Genomic DNA, 18,758 nt, shown 5'->3' on the forward strand with positions numbered 1-18,758 from the left:
CCCAGGTCAACCTTAACAAAAGAAGAATACACAAGTGATCATGTAAGCTACACTAACCATTTCTTGATATTTTCAATTAAAAAACTGCATATAGTATTTGCTAAAAGAAAACTACAAAAAGCTTTTACATCAAACACAAAAGAACAATGCCATGTTAAGATTGGAAACGATAATCAAGATTGGGTAATAAATACAGTGAAGATAGATGCATAAAATATTTACATCCCAGAAAATCAGAACAAGAGCTTTTCATCGACTTCATGCTTAAAAATAAAATGGATTACAGAAAAGGAATGAGAAGGCCATGTAAGAGGACCACAAAAATGAGTAAAATGGCATTTTAGAAGTAGATGCATACCTCACCACCATCATCTAGGACAAACACCTCCCCATGTTCAAAAGGAGACATGGTTCCAACATCAGTATTCAGATATGGATCTGCACAGCTTAAAGAAATTCATAGCGACATGAAATTTCAATCAAAAGAAGAGAAAAAAATAAATAAGGCTAACAAGATGCCTGTGTGCCAAATGAGCCCTTAGATCCCCACCCCCGGTCATCTCATTTCGTGAGTGATTTTTTTTTAGACTTGTGTTTCTCTATCCATATTGCATCATTTTCTCCAAATCAATATGTGTTTATCCCAATCCAGAATATAAATTTACAAACAAATTTTACTAGGAAAGGAAAAAAATAAATTTTACTAGAAAAAAAAGTAGTAAAGGCAAATACCATTTGTATATTTTAACACAATTAACTGCAAAAAACTTTCATTCTCATAAAACTCAAGCATAGAATTTTGAAGTGTACAATTCAGAATTAGAATGAGAATCCTTCAAGGTTTCTCCATCAATGTCACAGTCTAACTCTTACTAACATTCAACATGAAAGATTTTAACAGAGAAACAATAGAACGGCCATATTCAGGCCATGAGACCAGCAAAATCCCTTTTCTCCCTCTGCTATGGCATTTCGCCAAAAAAGCAGCACCAACACCATCGATCAAATTACCAGACGGGAAATAGTTCAGATCCTTAACAAACCCCAATTCATCACCTTCATCTTTACAATCCCTCTGCTTCGATGTTTCAAGCTTGAAAACTAGGGTTTCATCAACGGGAAGTGTGCCTCTGTAATTGCAGCTCTGAATCGAACCAAAAATAGGGTTTTCTCTGGCTTGATCTCGTCAATCACGAGCTTTGCCAGGGCTGAAGCTCGGTCAGCGCATACAATGTACTGGATCAAAAGCAGGAAGGTAAGATTTCAGGCGATGAATCTAACTTGAAAATGTTACAGGAATTGTCGGAGCGTGAGGGTTCTAGGGTTTTCTCGGAGACTGGAATCTTCGGTAAAACTAAGGTTCCAATGAGGGTTTTGCATGTGACGTGGTGGAGAAAAAAGCAGGAAGGTTTGGGATTGGCGACGATTAGGGTTTTGGGATGAAAATTAAGGTCAGAAGGGTCGGTATTTGACCAAAGGATGAAGGGTCTAGGCAGTGGAGGAGGTGGAGGGCTAAATGCGTTGAGATCTTCGAAATCAAGCATTGAAGAAGGTGGAAAGTCGGTTATTACATCATCCATGGATGTGTAACACTAGGGTTTTCTGACAGAGCTCACTAGATTGCCAAGGGTTTTACAAACTTGACCCCTTCTCTCGATGCATCTCTCTCTTGGGTTAAGCTCTAGGGTTCTTTGCAGAAAGATTTGATGGAGGGCCTAGAATTTCATTAACTTCCTCTACACACTTTTGGCGCCGACTTCTCTTCGCGCTCTCTCTCCCTCTCTCATTTTTCACGAACTCTCTTTTTTTAATTTTCACAAATGCAAGCCTGGGTTGGGCTCTCTCTAGATTTTAAAATGGTATACAATGAGACTCCCTATCTTATATTCATTTCGCTTGGGCTGGTCATGAAGTTTGAGATTTTTTTTTTGAATTTAAAGGTTTTTCAATGATACTTTGACAACTACTCAATATTAAATTCAATTGACAAGAGTGATTGTGATTTCTTAAAAATAACTGGTCTCCTTGTATATTTTTTCTTTTTTGTAGGTAGATCAAAGGTAAGAATCGAATTTGAAATATAACAATGCTAGGCATCGGCTACTAACCACTCATGCCTAAGCGAGATTCTATCAACATGCATTCACTATGCTCTCTACTAGGGTGTACACTAAACTACAACCCTCTTCTTGATGCCAGAGTATGTTCTCCTATAGGAGTGGATTGTACATTTATTTTCCTGTATACGCATGTATGAGTATTGTTGGGACTACATATTTTAAATATGTAACCTCTTCAACCAGAATTTTGTATCAATGAAGTTGACCGGCAAATAGTACAACATACTAGCTTTGTTTTATGGAGCAGAATGCTAGGCGGTTAAAAAACAATATAATCACAGAATGAGTATAGCAGAGATGAAGATGTTGAGAGGGTTGAGCGGCAAGATAGGAATGGATAGAATTCAAAATGAATATATTTGATAAATTTTAGGTGTGGCACCAATAAACAATAAGATGAGAGAAAGTAGATTTAGGTGGGCTAGCCATATGTGGTGTTGACTCAGTATAACACCTGTTAGAAAGTGTGAGTTAGTTCAAGTGGAAGGCTAAAAGAGGCAAGGGGTAGGCCCAAAATGACCGGGTTGTATGAGACTTATGACCTCTAGTATACGATCCCTAATAGCGGACCAGGATTCGTATAGACGACCCCAATGAGTTGGGACAAGCCTTTGATGTGGATGATGAACCTCTTTTAAGGAGCCTCAAAATAGGTGCCTTCCACTTTTAAGGAGCCTCAAAATCATTTGTTGTTAAGAACTTAGGTGGATCCTATAATTTCATACCATAAAATCTTTTTTAGTAGCTCTTTTGCCCCAGCCCTTAGGGAATGTGCGTGAAGTAGCTCCTATAAAGGAGTAAATGCAAGACTCCTTTGTCCCCTTTTTATTACTCTAACATCACAATCTCTCTCCACTCTTAATCTCTCTTGGCCCAAGCTCTAACCCGAGTTTTCTGTAGTTTTAATAGATATGTTCCAAGCAATGGTTCTTAGCTTCCACCCATGAGTTTTCTACTTCTACCTTTTATGAAGCTTCTAATTTATCATAATTCTCCAAAAACACAACTTTCTCAATTATTGAACAAGGCCTTAACTTAAGCTAATTTCCCACCCTTTCTCTTAGTTGTGTGACTAACTTTTCCAACTCTTCTCTACATTCAAATAGTATTTCAATAACAACAATGGGCTCCGACTCACTTGGGTCTGATCTCTATCAGACCCACCCTATGAACCAAATTGATGTATTTGATAAAGATTTTTCTTGAAAAGCTAAATGCCAGAGAATTTGGTCCACTCCGTTGTTCTCAATGCCAAAATAACATAGCTTGTGATCCTAATTGAACTCAAATGATTCCAATTCAAGTTTTTACGATTTCTAGTTAGAATAAAAATAGTTGCAGTTGAATGTCATGAGGGCAAATAAACTTACCAGAAAAAGGGAAAAAGTTATGTAAGGTATTAATTTTAGGGAAATAATATAATGAGACCATTTATTTTTTTGCACAAGGTGGTCACAATTAATCTTCACCATTGGATGTGAAATTGAGTGATTGCATTTATTTCATTCACCAAGCTAAAAGTTCAAAAGAAATTTTCTCGAACTTTATAACACACGTAAGCTATTAGATTTCACATCGGATAGTTGTAAGTAATTATGACCTCTCTGTACAAAAGATAAATGATCTCATTATATACAATCCCTTAAATTTATATTATAAAAGTAAGGTACACATAAAAGATCCACTTGAAAATATTGATAAACCCCTTGATCATGTGATGAAGGATATAGAAAAATCGAAACAAAGATCTAGATTCTTAAAAATAGTGCTAAGATATTATTTGGACAATATATATTTTTAGCTTTAAATTTGATAGTTAAAAAATAAACATTGCTTTTGAAAATATTATAGGTCGCACTTCTACACGAGCATACCTCTACACATCCAACATCCGTCTTAAAGATGGATGCCAAATAACGGTAGGCCCACAAAAACTTAAAGGGTGTGGTTTGTATAGAGCCGAGGATCTAAACAATTAAAATAAAGTGCACCTTCAAATATTGTCAAGAAATGTGATTTCAATATGGAAATCTTTGTGATAGCTTTAAAATATATTTTCATCTTTAATTATAAATTTAAAGCTTAAAAAATAGTGTAGATCAAGGAGATCTATGAAAACTTGTAAATCTTGAAAATTGGTGGTCCAAAAATACGTTATAAGATGCACTATTTTCAAAACTTGAAATTCATTTTTTATTTATGTCCATGCATTTTGATATTAGGATGATTAATTTGAGGATATTTGGGCATCAAAACAATCTCTTATAGTGAAAATTTTGAGGTGGGCTCTAATTTGATTATTTAGAGCCTCAATTCTATATAAACTTTGTTCAAACTTAAAACAAATAATGTTAAAAATATATTAATATAATTTTCGTTTAAAAAAAATACGCGATGAAATTATTTACCTTTGGGACAAGATGGTCGCAATTAATTTTGACTATTAGATACGAAATTGGATGGTTTTATTTATTCCATTGACTATACACAAACTTTAAAAGAATTTTTTTTGAACTTTTTTACTATCAAATTTTACATGTGGCGGTTATAAATAATTGTGTCTCCCAATAGTAAAGGTAAATGGTCACATTGTATGAATCCCGTTTGTTTATTTGTACATTCATCTCCACCGTTATTGAGATTTTCAATATAATTTTTTTTTAATCAAAGAGAGATGACTTGCGGAGAAGGTAGGAGGATCAGGACGTAAGCGACTAACTACTCGAGGCCCGAGTCACAGACGCAGAACGTAAGTCAAAACTCGGGACTCGCCAAAACCGTAAATTGTATGTAGCTATATTTTTGTACATTTCCCAGCTGATGTTGGCTATGGGAATTGGACTGGTGGAAATTAGGGTTTTGGCCTAATTCGTGGGCTTTTAAAATTTAAGGGGCGAAACTGAGAAATTTGATCCGACCTTGAAGTTTTTCCTCAGACAAATAACAAGATTGAGTTTCATCATCATTTACTTGGAGAGAGAAAGTATCATGTTCATTTTTTAGAGAGAGAGAGAGAGTGCGTTGCAGGGAATTGAGTAATGGCAATTGGTCGTAACAGAAGGAATGGGAGATCGCATACTGTATTATTCTCCTACAGGCGGCCCTCCCACTCTTGTTCTCTCTGGTATTCTACCACTTTCTTTTACTAGCTCCTCTCTTTTATTTACTCTATGTAATTATACATGATCCCTTTCCTCAAATTTATCATACTTATGTTTCCTAATTTAACTCAGTTTCTATCCATTTATCTCTAAATAATTTAGCTCAGTTTCCCAAATTTACTCTGTGGAAGAATTGGGAGTTAACCATAAGAAAGCAAGTTATGATTCAGATTAAATTTAGCACATAACTGAACTTTTGTTTTCTTTAATCATGATTCATGTGCTTGCATTCTTTGAGCACATCACAGTATAGAAGCTCCAGTTTGGCTATATTATCACTTTCGAGCAATTATTTTTGTTAATAGACGACAGCGTTTGTTTGACATGATGTTTATGATTTTGCTTCAATGCCTTGTTGAGTTCACTCACTGAATCTGTTCTCTTTTCCAGCTATTGCGATTATAAGATTTTTACCTTCAATGATGTATTGTTCTCATTTGGACACAAACATGCGAGGTATGCCTAAGCATCTACCATAGCTACACTTTTAATATTTTGACACTTTGAATTTTGAAGTATTTGAAGGCCTCTGATTATGGTTGAATATGCAAGTTCACTTCTTTTTTCCTTTCATCAACCTTTATCTTCCACTTTATTAGTATTGTCTCTTAGATGTTGCATTGATTTTCTAGATAGGATTGTTCCATTTTTTACGATTGTATAATTTGTTGATCTTCACTTGATTTGAATACTTAAAATTTGTTCCCAGGTTCTTAAGACTTTGGTTTTCGATTGGGGTTGTATTTAGCTTTATCACTTTGATGGGAGTTGTAACAGTAAGTGTGTAACATCTTCTCTTATGAATTCATGGTTTTCAGTATCATGCTTTCCTTTTGTTCATATCATAGGGAAAGTATAGCATGCATACCCATGATGTGTATGCTGTAAAATACACACACAGGGAATCCAATGTCCACACTTTGTTCTACTTGATAAAGCTGATTGAGCACTAGCTGAGCATGCTTCATTGCCTTTTATTGTACTATTGTTTTGCATTCATTGTTGTTGCAAAATTGAGACTTGTCTTCTGTTGGTTGTCACCAGGTTCTACTTTGTCAATCCACTTTGAGCATGTACAGTTTGAATTTGTTGATAAAGAATGTATCAGCAGATTGGTCATTTGGCTTTGCTTCTTTGGTAGGTGATCATGGATGAATGACATGGTACTCCATGGTCGAATGGACTGTCGTATATATTACTCCAAAGGGCATCCACCATCCATTTCTTCTGATGAATAGTGGAGCTTGACTGTAGTGATTGCCACCAGGACATCCATCTAAATATGGCAATCTTTTCCTCCCATCTTCAGGAGCAGATGGTGGATGGCCTTCACGGTACTGTATACCATATTTCGTTGGATTATGGTATGCGTTCCATTGAACAATTTAGGTTATATTGCGGTTGGAATCTCCAAATTCTGATCTCTGGTCTTGTATTTGTGATGGAGGTTCCTGGTTCTAGCACATCTTTTGCGGGTGCTGGATACATTCTTTGTGCCACGTTTATATCTGTTGCTGCCCATGAAATAGGGCATGCTCTTGCTGCTGCAAGGTCCGTTCTTTCGTTTACATCATATGTTACTTTAATTAGTATCGTTTGTTTCGTCCAAAGGAAACCTCGTGATCATTTATCTGATAATATTTAAGGTTTTTCCTTGTTTATTTTTCACTGATCTGACATGGAACTATCATCTCCCATCATTTTGAGACAGTAAAGTTGTTACTTAGTTTATTGACTTTATTGACTTTTTTCCAGTAATAAAATTCATTCAAAGGATACATAGACTTGGTTGCGATGATATTAGTTTGTGAAATTTTAGGCAATAGTTTTTTTCAATATACTCAGATTCCAAGCAAAGTAACCAAGTTGAAGCTTCATTTTCCTCTAAGCCATCTACAGCTAATGCGATGTAATATATGATTCTAAGTTCAAGAATTCTTTTTATAAGGGTATATTTATTTAATTGATTGCATTGGTTGTGTAAGTTTTAATCGTTTGCATTTTACTAACCTGAATAACCTCAATGTGATGCTAATGTTAAATGCATTGGTAATCTTTATTCCGTAGTAGTCAATAAATAATCTAGACTAGGAAATGGTGATGTGTGCATCGCTAATTAAACAAAAAGTGGAATATTAGGCCTGTAAGCTTTCTCATAATGGAGGTATCGATTCTCATTGCTGATATTTAGGTACTTTTGAGAAAAAAGCAGTGTGGGCGTCCGCATCGAGTATATTGCCTTATTCCTGGCAGTTATTTTTCCTGGGGCTCTCATTGCTCTTGACTATGACTTGCTTAAGAGTTTACCTCGTTGCACTACCCTTCGCATATACTGTGCAGGCATTTGGCACAATGCATTGGTGAGTCATGGGATGTACATTTATTGCCGACCGATATGTTCATCATATCATTGTTCCTGCCAATTCCTATGTGGCACGAACCTTTTTCTCTTAATTTACACCCATTGAATTCACATATATATATTTTTTCATGCATTTTTCTTTTTTCATTCCTCTAATTGTATCCTTTTCAGACATTCTCATTTATTTGCACTTTTGAATTTCTGTTGCTACTTGATCATTCGTGATGCATTTGTAAGGTTTTCGATAATTCCATCTGAGGCTTCATTTAGAAGCATTGATATAATTCTTGCAAATCTGGAGACTAATCATTAGTGAAATGGTTTCACGATTTTCATATAACCATCTTTATTTAAGGAGATAAATTTGTCATACTTGAAACTCAATGTCAGAATGGCTTTCCAAACTTGGAACTGATTTATCACATATTTACTTAGTGTTGTGCAGTTAGTTGGTTGGCCTTGTTCTTTCTTCCTTCAGTCCTTTATCCCCTCTATTTGCATGGTGAACACCCCATGGTACTTCCCTTTGCCTTTTCAATTATTTCAAGTCTCTATGTTTTTCATCCCTATTCTACTAAGTTTCGTATTTTTGAGCAGGTCTTAAGTGTGTTTCCTAGCTCACCTTTATTTGGTTATTTAACTCATGGGGATGTCATTCTCTCCGTCGATGGCATCTCTATTCATGACCCTCAAGAATGGATGGAGAAGATGGCTGGCATGGATTTCCTGACACTCCAAAATCTGCGTGTTTTGGAAAGTTCTAGAAACTCCCGAGAAGGTTCTCTGGCTATTGACCAAGGGAAGGGGTATTGTATTCCAAGTTTATGGTTAGGGGAGAACAAGAAGATTCCCTTGGTAGCTGATCAGCTTGCTTGTCCAGAGGAAACTGCACCATTTCTTGAAATACCATGTTTTAGCTCCAGTTCTTTCAACCTAAGCAGTAATGACACCATGATTGGGGAATGCTTGATAGCTAAAGATGTTGTCAAGTTTAAAAGTTGTGTTCACAAAGAAAATGTTGAAAACCATAAGAGTATCTGCTCATGCTCACAGGTGATGTTTGAATCTTTGCTTGTTTTCTTCTATTTTTGTTTGGAGTTTAAACTTCTGCTGTTCTTTTGAAGTTTGCGTAGTTAATTTTAGATATCCTACGAGCAGAAATTTTGGGGCATGGAAGGGAATTGATGTGCTAGGTTTCAAAGAGTTGTTAGATTTAGGTTGGGAGGGTGGACTAAGGTTTAGAGAGATGTGCTGTACGGTTCTTAGATTATGGAAACTTTTGGCATTGTTGTGAAGGACTGTTGCTGCAGAATGGGCTGGTTTGTCATTTTGTAATCATATCAACCTTTAGTTGCTTACGACTATGCATTTACTTTCTAATTCAGGATGATATCGATATAATTCTATATTGTGAAGTCTTTGTGATATCAAATGGAATTAAACCTTTTGCCTGATCTTGTGGTTTGTTCTTGTTTTTTCTCTCTTCTTGGATCTAGCAATAGCGATGCATGTGTCATTGATTGCCCTGAGAGGATGCAGGAATGTGGGGAAGTGGTGTTGTATCCTACATTTAGTAGAGATTTGATATTCTGGTTTGCAATGGGGTGACAAGTCCAAGTGTGTGGGAGTTCCTCCCCCTTAAGTAGATTTAATGGGCCACTTTTTCTAGTCAAGGGCCATCATTAGCTTTCTTGATATGATGTTTTTTCTGTTGCCTAATATGTATCAAATGTTTTTATGTGACTCTCCTTCTGCTGTTATTGGTATCCCAATTCCATTGCCCATTGCTCATGATCATGATAGTAGTGCCCAAGCACCTCCTTTCTTTGGCACCATTTAGGAAAAATCTCCCTTCGACCCTTCGACCCTTCGAAAGGATTATGCACCTTTCTGGAGCTGGTGTGATCCTAGATACTGTTTGGGAGCAGTTCTCTAGGTGTCGGTCCAGTGCCTGGGCAAACATGTCGTCCATTTCAGAAAGGTGATCAATTCTAAGAGTTGCAAATTGTTCTCACTGACTTATGTGGATCTTTTCCTGTTTTTGTCAAGTGGCATTCTGAGTACTTCATCACCATTATAGATGAATTTATTGGTATCCCTTGTGTATCTCATCCATAGGAAGTCAAAAGCTTTTGAAGCATTAAAAGTTTATCAGAAAAAAGTAGAGAACAAGCAGGGCAATTCAATTGAAGTGCTCCATAGTGATCGCGGTGGTGAGTATATTGAGGCTTTTGATAGCTACTTGAAAGAAACTGGAACAATACATCAGGCCACCATGCCATATTATAGTTGCTGGAACCTTGTAGGCAAGTATGCAGACCCGGTCCGGAACTTCGATCCCACGATTCCTTATAACTCAATGTTGCAATTCGTACATCTTGGAATCGAGATTCCCTATGACAAGGATCGAGCTCCTTTGATATAGGATTGTATGAACGGCGATCCTAACCACTAGGATCTTCCAGCTATCCAGAGTTCAGCGGACGCAAACCAGTTCTTGGGGTTCCCCTTCCCAGGAGCACACCCGAAACTGACAACTATGTGCCATATTACCCCTCAGCAAAATGGTATAGCCGAGGGGCTTAACCGCACTTTTCTGGACATGGGTAAATCTATGGGTTCAAGCATGTCTTTGTATGAATTTTTGGGGAGCTCTCTTCACTGCTTTTCATATCATTATTAGAGTTCTCTCCAAGTTTGTTCAGAGGACCCCCATATGAGTAATGGTATGGGAGGAAGCCTGACATGTCTCCCCTCAAAGTTTGAAGGTGTTCCACCGATTTCCATGTTCCTAATGTTGATTGTACCTAGCTGAGTCAGTATGCCACAAGCATGCTGTTATTGGGTATTCCAAATCCTCTATAGGACACAAATTCATTGACACTGATAGGCAAGTCATTGTAGAAAGCAAAGATGCTATTTTTGAAGAGGATGACTTTGTCTGTGGGAGCAAGAAGCAGAAGCTTGCTGTTTTCAATGCGATAGCAGTCGAAAAGGAACGCGGGATCGAAATTGAACCTATAGAAGTAACTTAAACCATTTCTTAGAAGAAGAAACCTCCAGCAATTACCCCTTGGTCTTCTTGCATACATCTTTGAGGGACATGAATTTGTCCATGATGATATTGACAAGCTGAAGGCCAGACTGGTTGCTAAGGCATTCAAGCAGAAAGAAGGCATTGACTAAGACAAGACCACCTCTCCTGTTATTCAGTTTTTTGCAATTCGAGTTCTCCTGGCCATTGTTGCCTATTTGACTATGAGCTCATTCAGGACGTCAAAACAGCCTTTCTCAAAGGAGATCTGGAAGAGGAAATTTTTCATGTATCAGCCTAAGGGATTTGAGGTGGTTGGATATGAAAATAAAGTGTGTAGGTTGAAGAAAGCACTTTATGGCTTGAAACTGGATCTTGTTAATGGAACAGGAAGCTTTATGAGGTGTCTTCCTAAGGGTTTGCAGCAGATCATTTTGACGAGTGCCTGTATGTTAACATCAGTGGGAGTTTGTTGGTGTTCCCAACCTTCTATGTCGATCACATTTTAATTTCTGGGAGTGATGTTAGGACTTCTGATGATGTCAACTTGTGGCCAAATATACCTTTATGGGTTAGGCATACGTCCTAGGGGCTTAGATTACCAAAGATGGGCAGAGTCACTTTCTCGTCTTATGTCAGACGCAATATGCTTGATATACCATATTGAAGAGACTTGGTATGGAAACTGTAACCCCCTTCTATGTCGATCACATTTTAATTTCTGGGAGTGATGTTAGGACTTCTGATGATGTCAAATTGTTGCTGAATCATACCTTTATGGGTTAGGCATCATACCTCCTAGGGGTTTAGATTACCAAAGATGGGCAGAGTCACTTTCTCGTCTTATGTCAGAGGCAATATACTTGATACCATCTTGAAGAGACTTTGTACGGAAACTGTAAACCCCTTGACACCCCAATGGAAAAAAATGTGAAACTGGCCAACCAAAAGAAAAGGACTTATGGTTAGAGTGTTATATCGATGCTGATTGAGATGGACACTTAGACGAGTCAAAATCCAGTTTTGATGCTTTCAAGGTCAATAGAGGGGTTATTTCATGGCCTGGCAACAAGCAAAGTTATGTTTCACTTTCCACCATGGAAGCAGAACATGTGTCTGCTTCAGTAATCTAGAATGAGGCGATTGCTTTGAGTTTGTTGCTCATTGGTTTGAGGGTCGTAGTCTCAGTTTCTGATCCTGTACGATGTAGTGTGATAATAATTCAATAGTTTCCTTGAGTAAGACCGAGATTCTACTCCAAGCTGAAGAGCACCTAGCTCTAAGTATCATTTGATGAAGCATGAATAACAGATGGAGACATTACCTTCTCCAAGCTGAAGAACACCAAGCTCGAAGTATAATCTGATGAAGCATGAGCAAAGGATGGTGACATTACCTTCTCTCATATTCCAACCGGAGAGATGATAGGGGATACTCTAAGAAATACCAACAAAAGTATTTGGTTAAACCCAAGATAGAGGTAAATAATAATAAAATCACGGTTCACTGTTCTACTTTCATGCGCACTATAGAAAACAATCTAAAAGATCTACCTGTTGCTTCCTTCGGAAATCTCACTCTGATTTTGTGAGGACCCTAATAAGTTCATATGTGCATGTAAATACAGGTATTCAGTTAGCATGCTTAGTTTTTGTATTGTGCAATGTTTCAAACACATGCTTGCTGAAAATTCAGGTTATGCATAGTAAATCACTTAAAACAATATGCTTAATCAATTGCCACCTCAAACAATATGCTTAATCAATACGGACAATATATTCTTTTTATTATGTTATTCTTAGCTTTGAAGAATACATCTTCTCATGCAACAAGCATCAGATATTTGAAAAAGACTCGTTGGGAAAAATCCAGTGTAATCTATATTTCATAAAACTGAGCATTGTATGATTTATACAAAATTACTTCTGTGCATATGCATTTGTCCTCAGCATGCCATCACTAGAACAAATCATGTCATCATATTAGAAATTTAAATTGATTTTAGGAAAACAAATATGCGATAAAATAAAGCAACGTAGGGATTATCTGTGAAACCATAACAGTAGTGGGGGTTTGTGTGGGACTCCACCCATTATATTTATTTGTATATAAATTTACAATAGGTAGAATTTAGTCTTAACGTGATATACAATTTAGAATGGGCCTCACTACAAGTTTCACTTTATCATTCTATGTATATAGTAGTGGGGGTTTGTGTGGGACCCCACAAGTATATTTATTTGTATGAAAGTTTACAATAAGTAGAAGTTAGTCTTAACATGATATACTATTTACAATGGGCCTCACTACAAGTTTCTCTTTATCATTCTATGTATATAATGACCTCACTACATTTGCTATATCTCACTGAAGATCAATTGGGAATCTGTATTTCATATATTTCATATATAATTTTCTCTTTTTGTTCTTTGGGGGAATTCTCTTGTCTTCCAGGATTCTATTTCAAAATTTTCATGTCATCTCCCTAAGTGTCTATTGAGTGGTTTGGTTATGGTCTTCCTCTGCCCAGAAGTTTCTTTCTTACCATATTACTTAAATTAGAAAAAGAGGGGGGGGGGGGGGGGGCGTGGTGGGGGGGTCTAGGAACTTGTCTTTGAACTTCTTTTAGAACCAATTTCTTAGGAGGCTTTGGATGTTTGAGCTGATTATATCTTTGGTGTTGAAGACATGATTGCTTTCCAAATCTCACCCACGAAGGCACATTTAATGAAGAGGAGATCATGATATTCAATCTCAGTTTTACATAAAGAAGCGTTTCCTATGACCAAGATATTCGCATTTTTGCACTCTAGTGGTGGTTAATAGCGCCCATTGATAAACTACCCATGCAAACTGTTTGGTCCTCATGTGTATTGGTTTTACCCATATAGCCTCAGTTGTTTATTAATGGCCTTATGTTATCTAATAATTTCATTGGCGCTTTTTGAGGTAATTTCTCCATATTTTAGGCATCCATTTGAGCATGTCTTCACCCTCATTCCTCACAAGAAGCCTTTTCTAGTATTAGATTCACTTGTAAGAAGAGGATATCATATGTATTCCTGTCCCAACATTAGGATATGGTTTGGGAGCTTCCAAGGCCTGTAATAGAAGGATCCTTCATTAAGCCATGGATCAATGTAAGAATTGATTTTAAAGCTGTCCATTATGATTGGCTAATTATTTTCATTGCTAGGAGTGTTTCTTGTACTCCTTTTCATACCCAAGACTTGCTCGACACTATTCTAGAGTTCCATATGAACTTCTCCAAGATACTTCCTTGTTGTTAGTTGTGTCCATGTGGAATGCCTTTTGCTAGCCAATTCCCATCCGAGTTGAGTTTAGCTAATAAGGACATGTCAATAGCTTTATTCGTTTTTATACCAATTCCACGTTCGGTTTTTGGTTTACGAGTGTTACTCTATTTGATTTAGTTTAGGTGTTTTTGGTTTTGGGGATTCCCCAAAGGAGCTCTTTTTGAGCTTCTATAGAGTGTTTGTTGTGGTGGAAGGTAGTTTTAAAAGGGGACATCTTTATTTTCTCATCCAAAGCTGAAAAATTAAAATTAGCATTTTGTAGATCTTTGATTTAAAACCAATCTATCTATCTCAGTACTATCTGGTTTTAGTTCCATGATGAGAAACAGGCTTATCTGTATCTTTGAATTTGAATATGAAAATAGAAGGTAATACAACTAAAGGGATGTGCTTCAAGCCTTCGACATATCAGTAGCCTCTCTTTTAACTCTTTCATTATCTTGTAGTTATTCATATCCTATTTAGATTTATGGATTAAAAGTTGATTGTATTTTACCATTCTTACAAACGTGTTAGGTAAAAACCAGTCTCTAATTCTTGGCATAAGGGGGCTGGTTTTGATGTGACTTACAATGACATACCTGCATTGAAGATCTTTATGGTCTTATTCAATAGAGATGTTCGACTTGTACTTTGGAGAGCTGGGATTTTTTACTCTTAAATCTGCTAACGGTGACATTGAGGGTTTGGTCCATCCCCTCTCTCCTCTCCTTTGATGTCTCACATAAGTATTTAGAGGGGTGTTTGATCTCTTCCTTATGTATAGCGAGTCATAAAGAAACAAGTGCCCCTGGCCGTTTTAGAAAAAGCATAACCAAAAATAAGTGTCTGTCTGATCTCTCAAATTTCACTCATTCAAGATCCAGCATCAGTCCCAATACTCCATTAGGTTTGGCCTATGATGCTTCAGCAACCTGCCATGGTGGTCCAATTATTGTACCTTCCCCCTGCCGTTGACAATCCCTCAATTACGAGAGATGTCCCTTGAGTCCATGTATATGTGCATAGGGCTTCTCGCAATATTTATTCCCATACATGATTTGCAGGAGTTCCTAGGTTGAATAGAACAACAACCCCATTCCGTATAATGACCCCCCCATAAACCCTAAATCAACCATATACTACAAATTCTCCTGGTATTATAAAAATATAAAAGTATATACAATAAGTAAAATTCTCCTGGTATTATAAAAATATAAAAGTAAGATTCTAAAAAAACTCAGAAAATTCAATAAGTTGGAGAAAAAGCATTTTTAACAAATCCAGACTACTTTGCCTTGTCTACAAAGTTTCCCAAATTACTAAAACATTTTTTAAAACATTTATAATTTTAACATTGATATAACTAAGTCGACTCTTCCTGCAAACCATTTTGAGAACTCAGGGACTTGGATGGCATGTCCTTTCGCACATTAAAGATATTTGACAGAGGCCTGTTTTTTGGCCATGCACATGGTCCATCCAAGCAGATGGCACCGTGTCTTCTCAAGAGTCAATCTAGCGAACCTCAAGAGTTCATGCTCACTATTGCCCAACTCCCGCAGCTGTCATGACATGTAATCTGTGTGCTTTGCACATGATATCAAAGTAATAGTGTACCCTTCCTGCTTGACACTTACATCTAAGGTTGTAAAAAACAGCATCTGGCATTTGTGACTAGGACTGCAGATGGCCAGTACACTAGCGAGAATCTCTCTGTAAGATCAGTCCCAGTCCTACGCTCTAGCTGAGGTCACATGACCCACATCTACCTGCATGTGTGAGTCAACAGATCATGCAATCGAGTCCCAAACTCACGGTAAAGAATTCATCTTTGCCGCCTCAAGACACTCTATTGCCTGTTGGGTTGATTGTAGAAAGCTGTCAACCACAGTATCCCTGCAGTATGAGCATAACATTCTAAACATGTTATACCCTTTGACCCACCCCATATAGTTGTACCCATCCCAGCACCAGCTAGTCATAACCATGGGAGTAAAGAACGCACAACCATAATGGAAAGAATTTATCATGATTAGTTTTTACTGCTTTGAAATCTGAGTATATAGAACAAAAAAAAAAAAAGAACAAAAAAAAAAACTACAGCAAATTGCTTTGAGGTGATAAACTTCCTACAAATTTCAACCAAATACTGTTCATATATACATTATATTTTGCAATTGGTTTGTAGCAGCCTTGGTCCCATCAAATACTTGAGGGTCTTAACTTTAAGGTCTTAACTTTGTTTTTAAAGTTAAAGGTATTTCTATCCTTTTCCTTAAAGTTTCCTCCATTATTTGTAATTGTGATAATGATGGTAGTACTTAAATTTACCTTTTCCTGCATTATTTGTAATTTTGAAAATGATCGTGGTACTTAAATTTTTCCTTTTTCCTTGAAACTTCCTCCATTTTTTATAATGATAGTAGTGCTTAAATTTTACCACTCTCTCTCTCTCTCTCTCTCTCTCTCTCTCTCTTTCTCTCTCTCTCTCTCTCTCTCTCTCTCTCTCTCTTCTCTCTCTCTCTCTCTCTCTCTCTCTCTCTCTCTCTCTCTCACTCTCTCTCTCTCGCGCGCGCAAAACAAAAGAAATATGTTCCTGCACACAGATGTCTGATTGCTGTGGTAGATGAAACTCTCTCTTTCATGGACAGGATGAGGTATGCATGAGTCCCATTCAAATGCCGGGTTCAATGTGGGTTGAGATCACATATTCAAACCCTTTGGGCTGCTCATCTCGAGAACTTGCAGGCCGTAATATGTCATTAGATTCTTCCTGGTATTCTGGCTCTGATTCAAGTAGTTGCATGGGGCACTTTGTTTTCATTGGAGATACTGGTGGTGCTGCACGCTCTGTTCAATTAACTTCTTATCAGCCTCGTTGGAGGTTTTTGTTCAGTTGTTATCTTCCTGATGCATTGGAGAAGCTGCTACTTTCTACATTCTATGTCTCTGCAACTCTCGGCTTACTCAATAGCATGCCGGTTGGTAGCTCCTTTTGGTTCACTAAAGTCGTAACATTTTTATTTTGTTTTTTTATTTTAAAGTGAGTATGATATAGTCCAACTTTTATACCTTGATTTACTTTTATGCAAATTGTGCCATTTCATGTCTGCTTTGGCTTCTAACGAACATATGCGATAGTGCAAATATGATGTATTTTTTGTTCTGAGCTGTGTCCACAATTTATTCTCACTGATCAATGGTTGGAGATTAAATGTACCAGGGTACATGTCCCCAGGCCCCACTACAATCACTGACCATCTTTAAGTCCGAACAGATGGTGGATGTGGACTTGGAGTACCATCCATTTTAGTTTATTCGTGAATAGTATGATTTTGTTTTCTTTTGATATCATGGGCCTATATGTTGATTACAACTCGAACATTTAAACTATGAATCCCAGTATTACAAACTTGGTTAAACTTTAAAGCTTAGTTACTCGAAATGCCTAAGGAACATTTGTGGGAGTGTTGGCCGCAGGGGGCAAAGAAATAGTTTTCTATTAGGCATTGATTAATAATCATCATGAGAACTTTAATTCTGGGAGCAGGCAGCCTATCTGTATACGAAGGATCTTTCTCATTGAGATTCAACCTGCTTGCTGCGAAGTTTCTCTCTCTCTAACATATCACCTGTGGAATGCAAATTCATTTTCCATATACCATTCTCTAGTTGTACTTCTGCTAACACAAATGTTCATGTTTAACATGTATTTCATCTCTGACGTGCACATTTTTCAGTTATTTTTTCTGGATGGTGCATGTATGTTGGAGGCAAGTTTATCCTACCTCACATGGCTTAGTCGTAGAAGGAGAAGACAGCTCCTACGGCTGTTTCTTTCGTGTGGCACTCTCCTCTCTATAGTCACCCTCTCAAGGATCTTCTTTTCAAGAGTAGTTGGGTAATCTCACATTCATGAAGAGGAAAATTTGAACTACTAAGGTGAAATTCGCTTCTTTTTTTTCAGTTGATTAATGGAGAGACTGATATATATGCACATAGAAAGACTTTTTTAATTTATTCAATGTACAAATTTGTAACTAACTTATTCTTTCGAATAGAAGTGGAAGTATTTGATTTCTACAGAAGGGGAGTATGAATTGCTTTTGGCTTAACGACATTATGATTGGGTGATGTTTATCTGATAGGTGATGTTTTGTCATAACATCACAAGTGACATATAACATCACAAGTGACATAAGTCTGATATTGAGGGCTCTAACGTGCTCTAGATTATTTCCATTGAGGGGAATTGTGGTCTGATAATGTATAAGTTCATATATACATTTGGCCTTGGTACAAGGTGGTTATAATTACCCTTAAACCGTTAGAGATGAAATTGATGTTTATTTGATAGATGTGTTATCACAACATCACATGATGAAAAAGGAATCAGGCTGGGGTCATGATGGTAGAGGCTGGGCTTTCATAGCACAAAATTCCATTCTTATGTAACCTTGTCCAAAAAGAAAAAGAAAAAAAGAAGTAAAACATCTCAAGATGAAATAACTCTAATATTGGGGACTTCAAAACAATGGGAAGAATGATAAATGTGCTCTGGATTATTTTCATGAAGAGGACTTTTGGTTTGATAATTATACGAGTTTATATATAAAATCATTTATCTTTGGTACAAGACAGTTACAATTACCCTCAAACCGGTAAATATGCGATTTGGTAGTAGGTGCGTCGCTGGCTAGCTCTAAAGTCCCAAATAAACTTTTTTTTAACCTTGACGCTATTAGATTTCAAAGCCAGCTACTAGAGGGGATTGAAGCTTCC

General features: G+C 37.0%; 2 protein-coding genes across 8 annotated transcripts; one reads left to right on the forward strand and one right to left on the reverse strand.

Moving 5' to 3' along the window:
- Positions 1-758: 758 nt before the first annotated feature.
- On the reverse strand, positions 759-1,860 carry LOC18448965 (uncharacterized). Its single transcript, XM_088846314.1, has 2 exons — positions 1,245-1,860; positions 759-1,186 (listed from the first exon to the last, which is right to left on the reverse strand). The coding sequence occupies exons 1-2, from the start codon at positions 1,578-1,580 to the stop codon at positions 863-865; spliced, it is 660 nt and encodes a 219-aa protein (XP_088702440.1). The 5' UTR covers positions 1,581-1,860; the 3' UTR covers positions 759-862.
- A 2,899-nt stretch (positions 1,861-4,759) lies between these two features.
- On the forward strand, positions 4,760-18,061 carry LOC18448966 (Peptidase M50 family protein). Of its 7 annotated transcripts, none has more exons than XR_016059066.1 (10): positions 4,760-5,244; positions 5,672-5,737; positions 5,991-6,057; positions 6,326-6,418; positions 6,729-6,832; positions 7,473-7,641; positions 8,079-8,159; positions 8,241-8,696; positions 16,628-16,957; positions 17,717-18,061. XR_016059066.1 is itself a non-coding variant. In XM_011630545.3 (10 exons), exons 1-10 carry the CDS (start codon positions 5,159-5,161, stop codon positions 17,879-17,881), a joined length of 1,596 nt encoding a protein of 531 aa, XP_011628847.1. In that variant the 5' UTR covers positions 4,760-5,158; the 3' UTR covers positions 17,882-18,061. The 7 variants fall into 7 exon arrangements, 2 of the variants coding, with proteins under 2 accessions (XP_011628847.1, XP_088727733.1); XR_016059069.1 differs by having other exon boundaries at positions 8,089-8,159; XR_016059064.1 differs by having other exon boundaries at positions 7,494-7,641; positions 8,089-8,159.
- The last annotated feature ends 697 nt before the right edge of the window (positions 18,062-18,758 follow it).

Source organism: Amborella trichopoda, chromosome 1 (assembly GCF_054954075.1).
Source record: "Amborella trichopoda isolate Santa Cruz 75 chromosome 1, AtrichopodaSantaCruz75HAP2 v2.0, whole genome shotgun sequence".
NCBI lineage: Eukaryota > Viridiplantae > Streptophyta > Magnoliopsida > Amborellales > Amborellaceae > Amborella > Amborella trichopoda.

What these genes read in the sequence shown, in the direction of transcription:
- LOC18448965 (XM_088846314.1), bottom strand. Translation starts at nt 1,580, where the DNA reads ATGGATGATGTAATAACCGACTTTCCACCTTCTTCAATGCTTGATTTC. An exon ending in AAATCTTACCTTCCTGCTTT is followed by an intron (nt 1,187 to 1,244) that starts TGATCCAGTACA and finishes GCTCGTGATTGA; the next exon opens with CGAGATCAAGCCAGAGAAAA.
- LOC18448966 (XM_011630545.3), top strand. Translation starts at nt 5,159, where the DNA reads ATGGCAATTGGTCGTAACAGAAGGAATGGGAGATCGCATACTGTATTA. An exon ending in TTTGGACACAAACATGCGAG is followed by an intron (nt 5,738 to 5,990) that starts GTATGCCTAAGC and finishes ATTTGTTCCCAG; the next exon opens with GTTCTTAAGACTTTGGTTTT. An exon ending in GCTTACTCAATAGCATGCCG is followed by an intron (nt 16,958 to 17,716) that starts GTTGGTAGCTCC and finishes CACATTTTTCAG; the next exon opens with TTATTTTTTCTGGATGGTGC.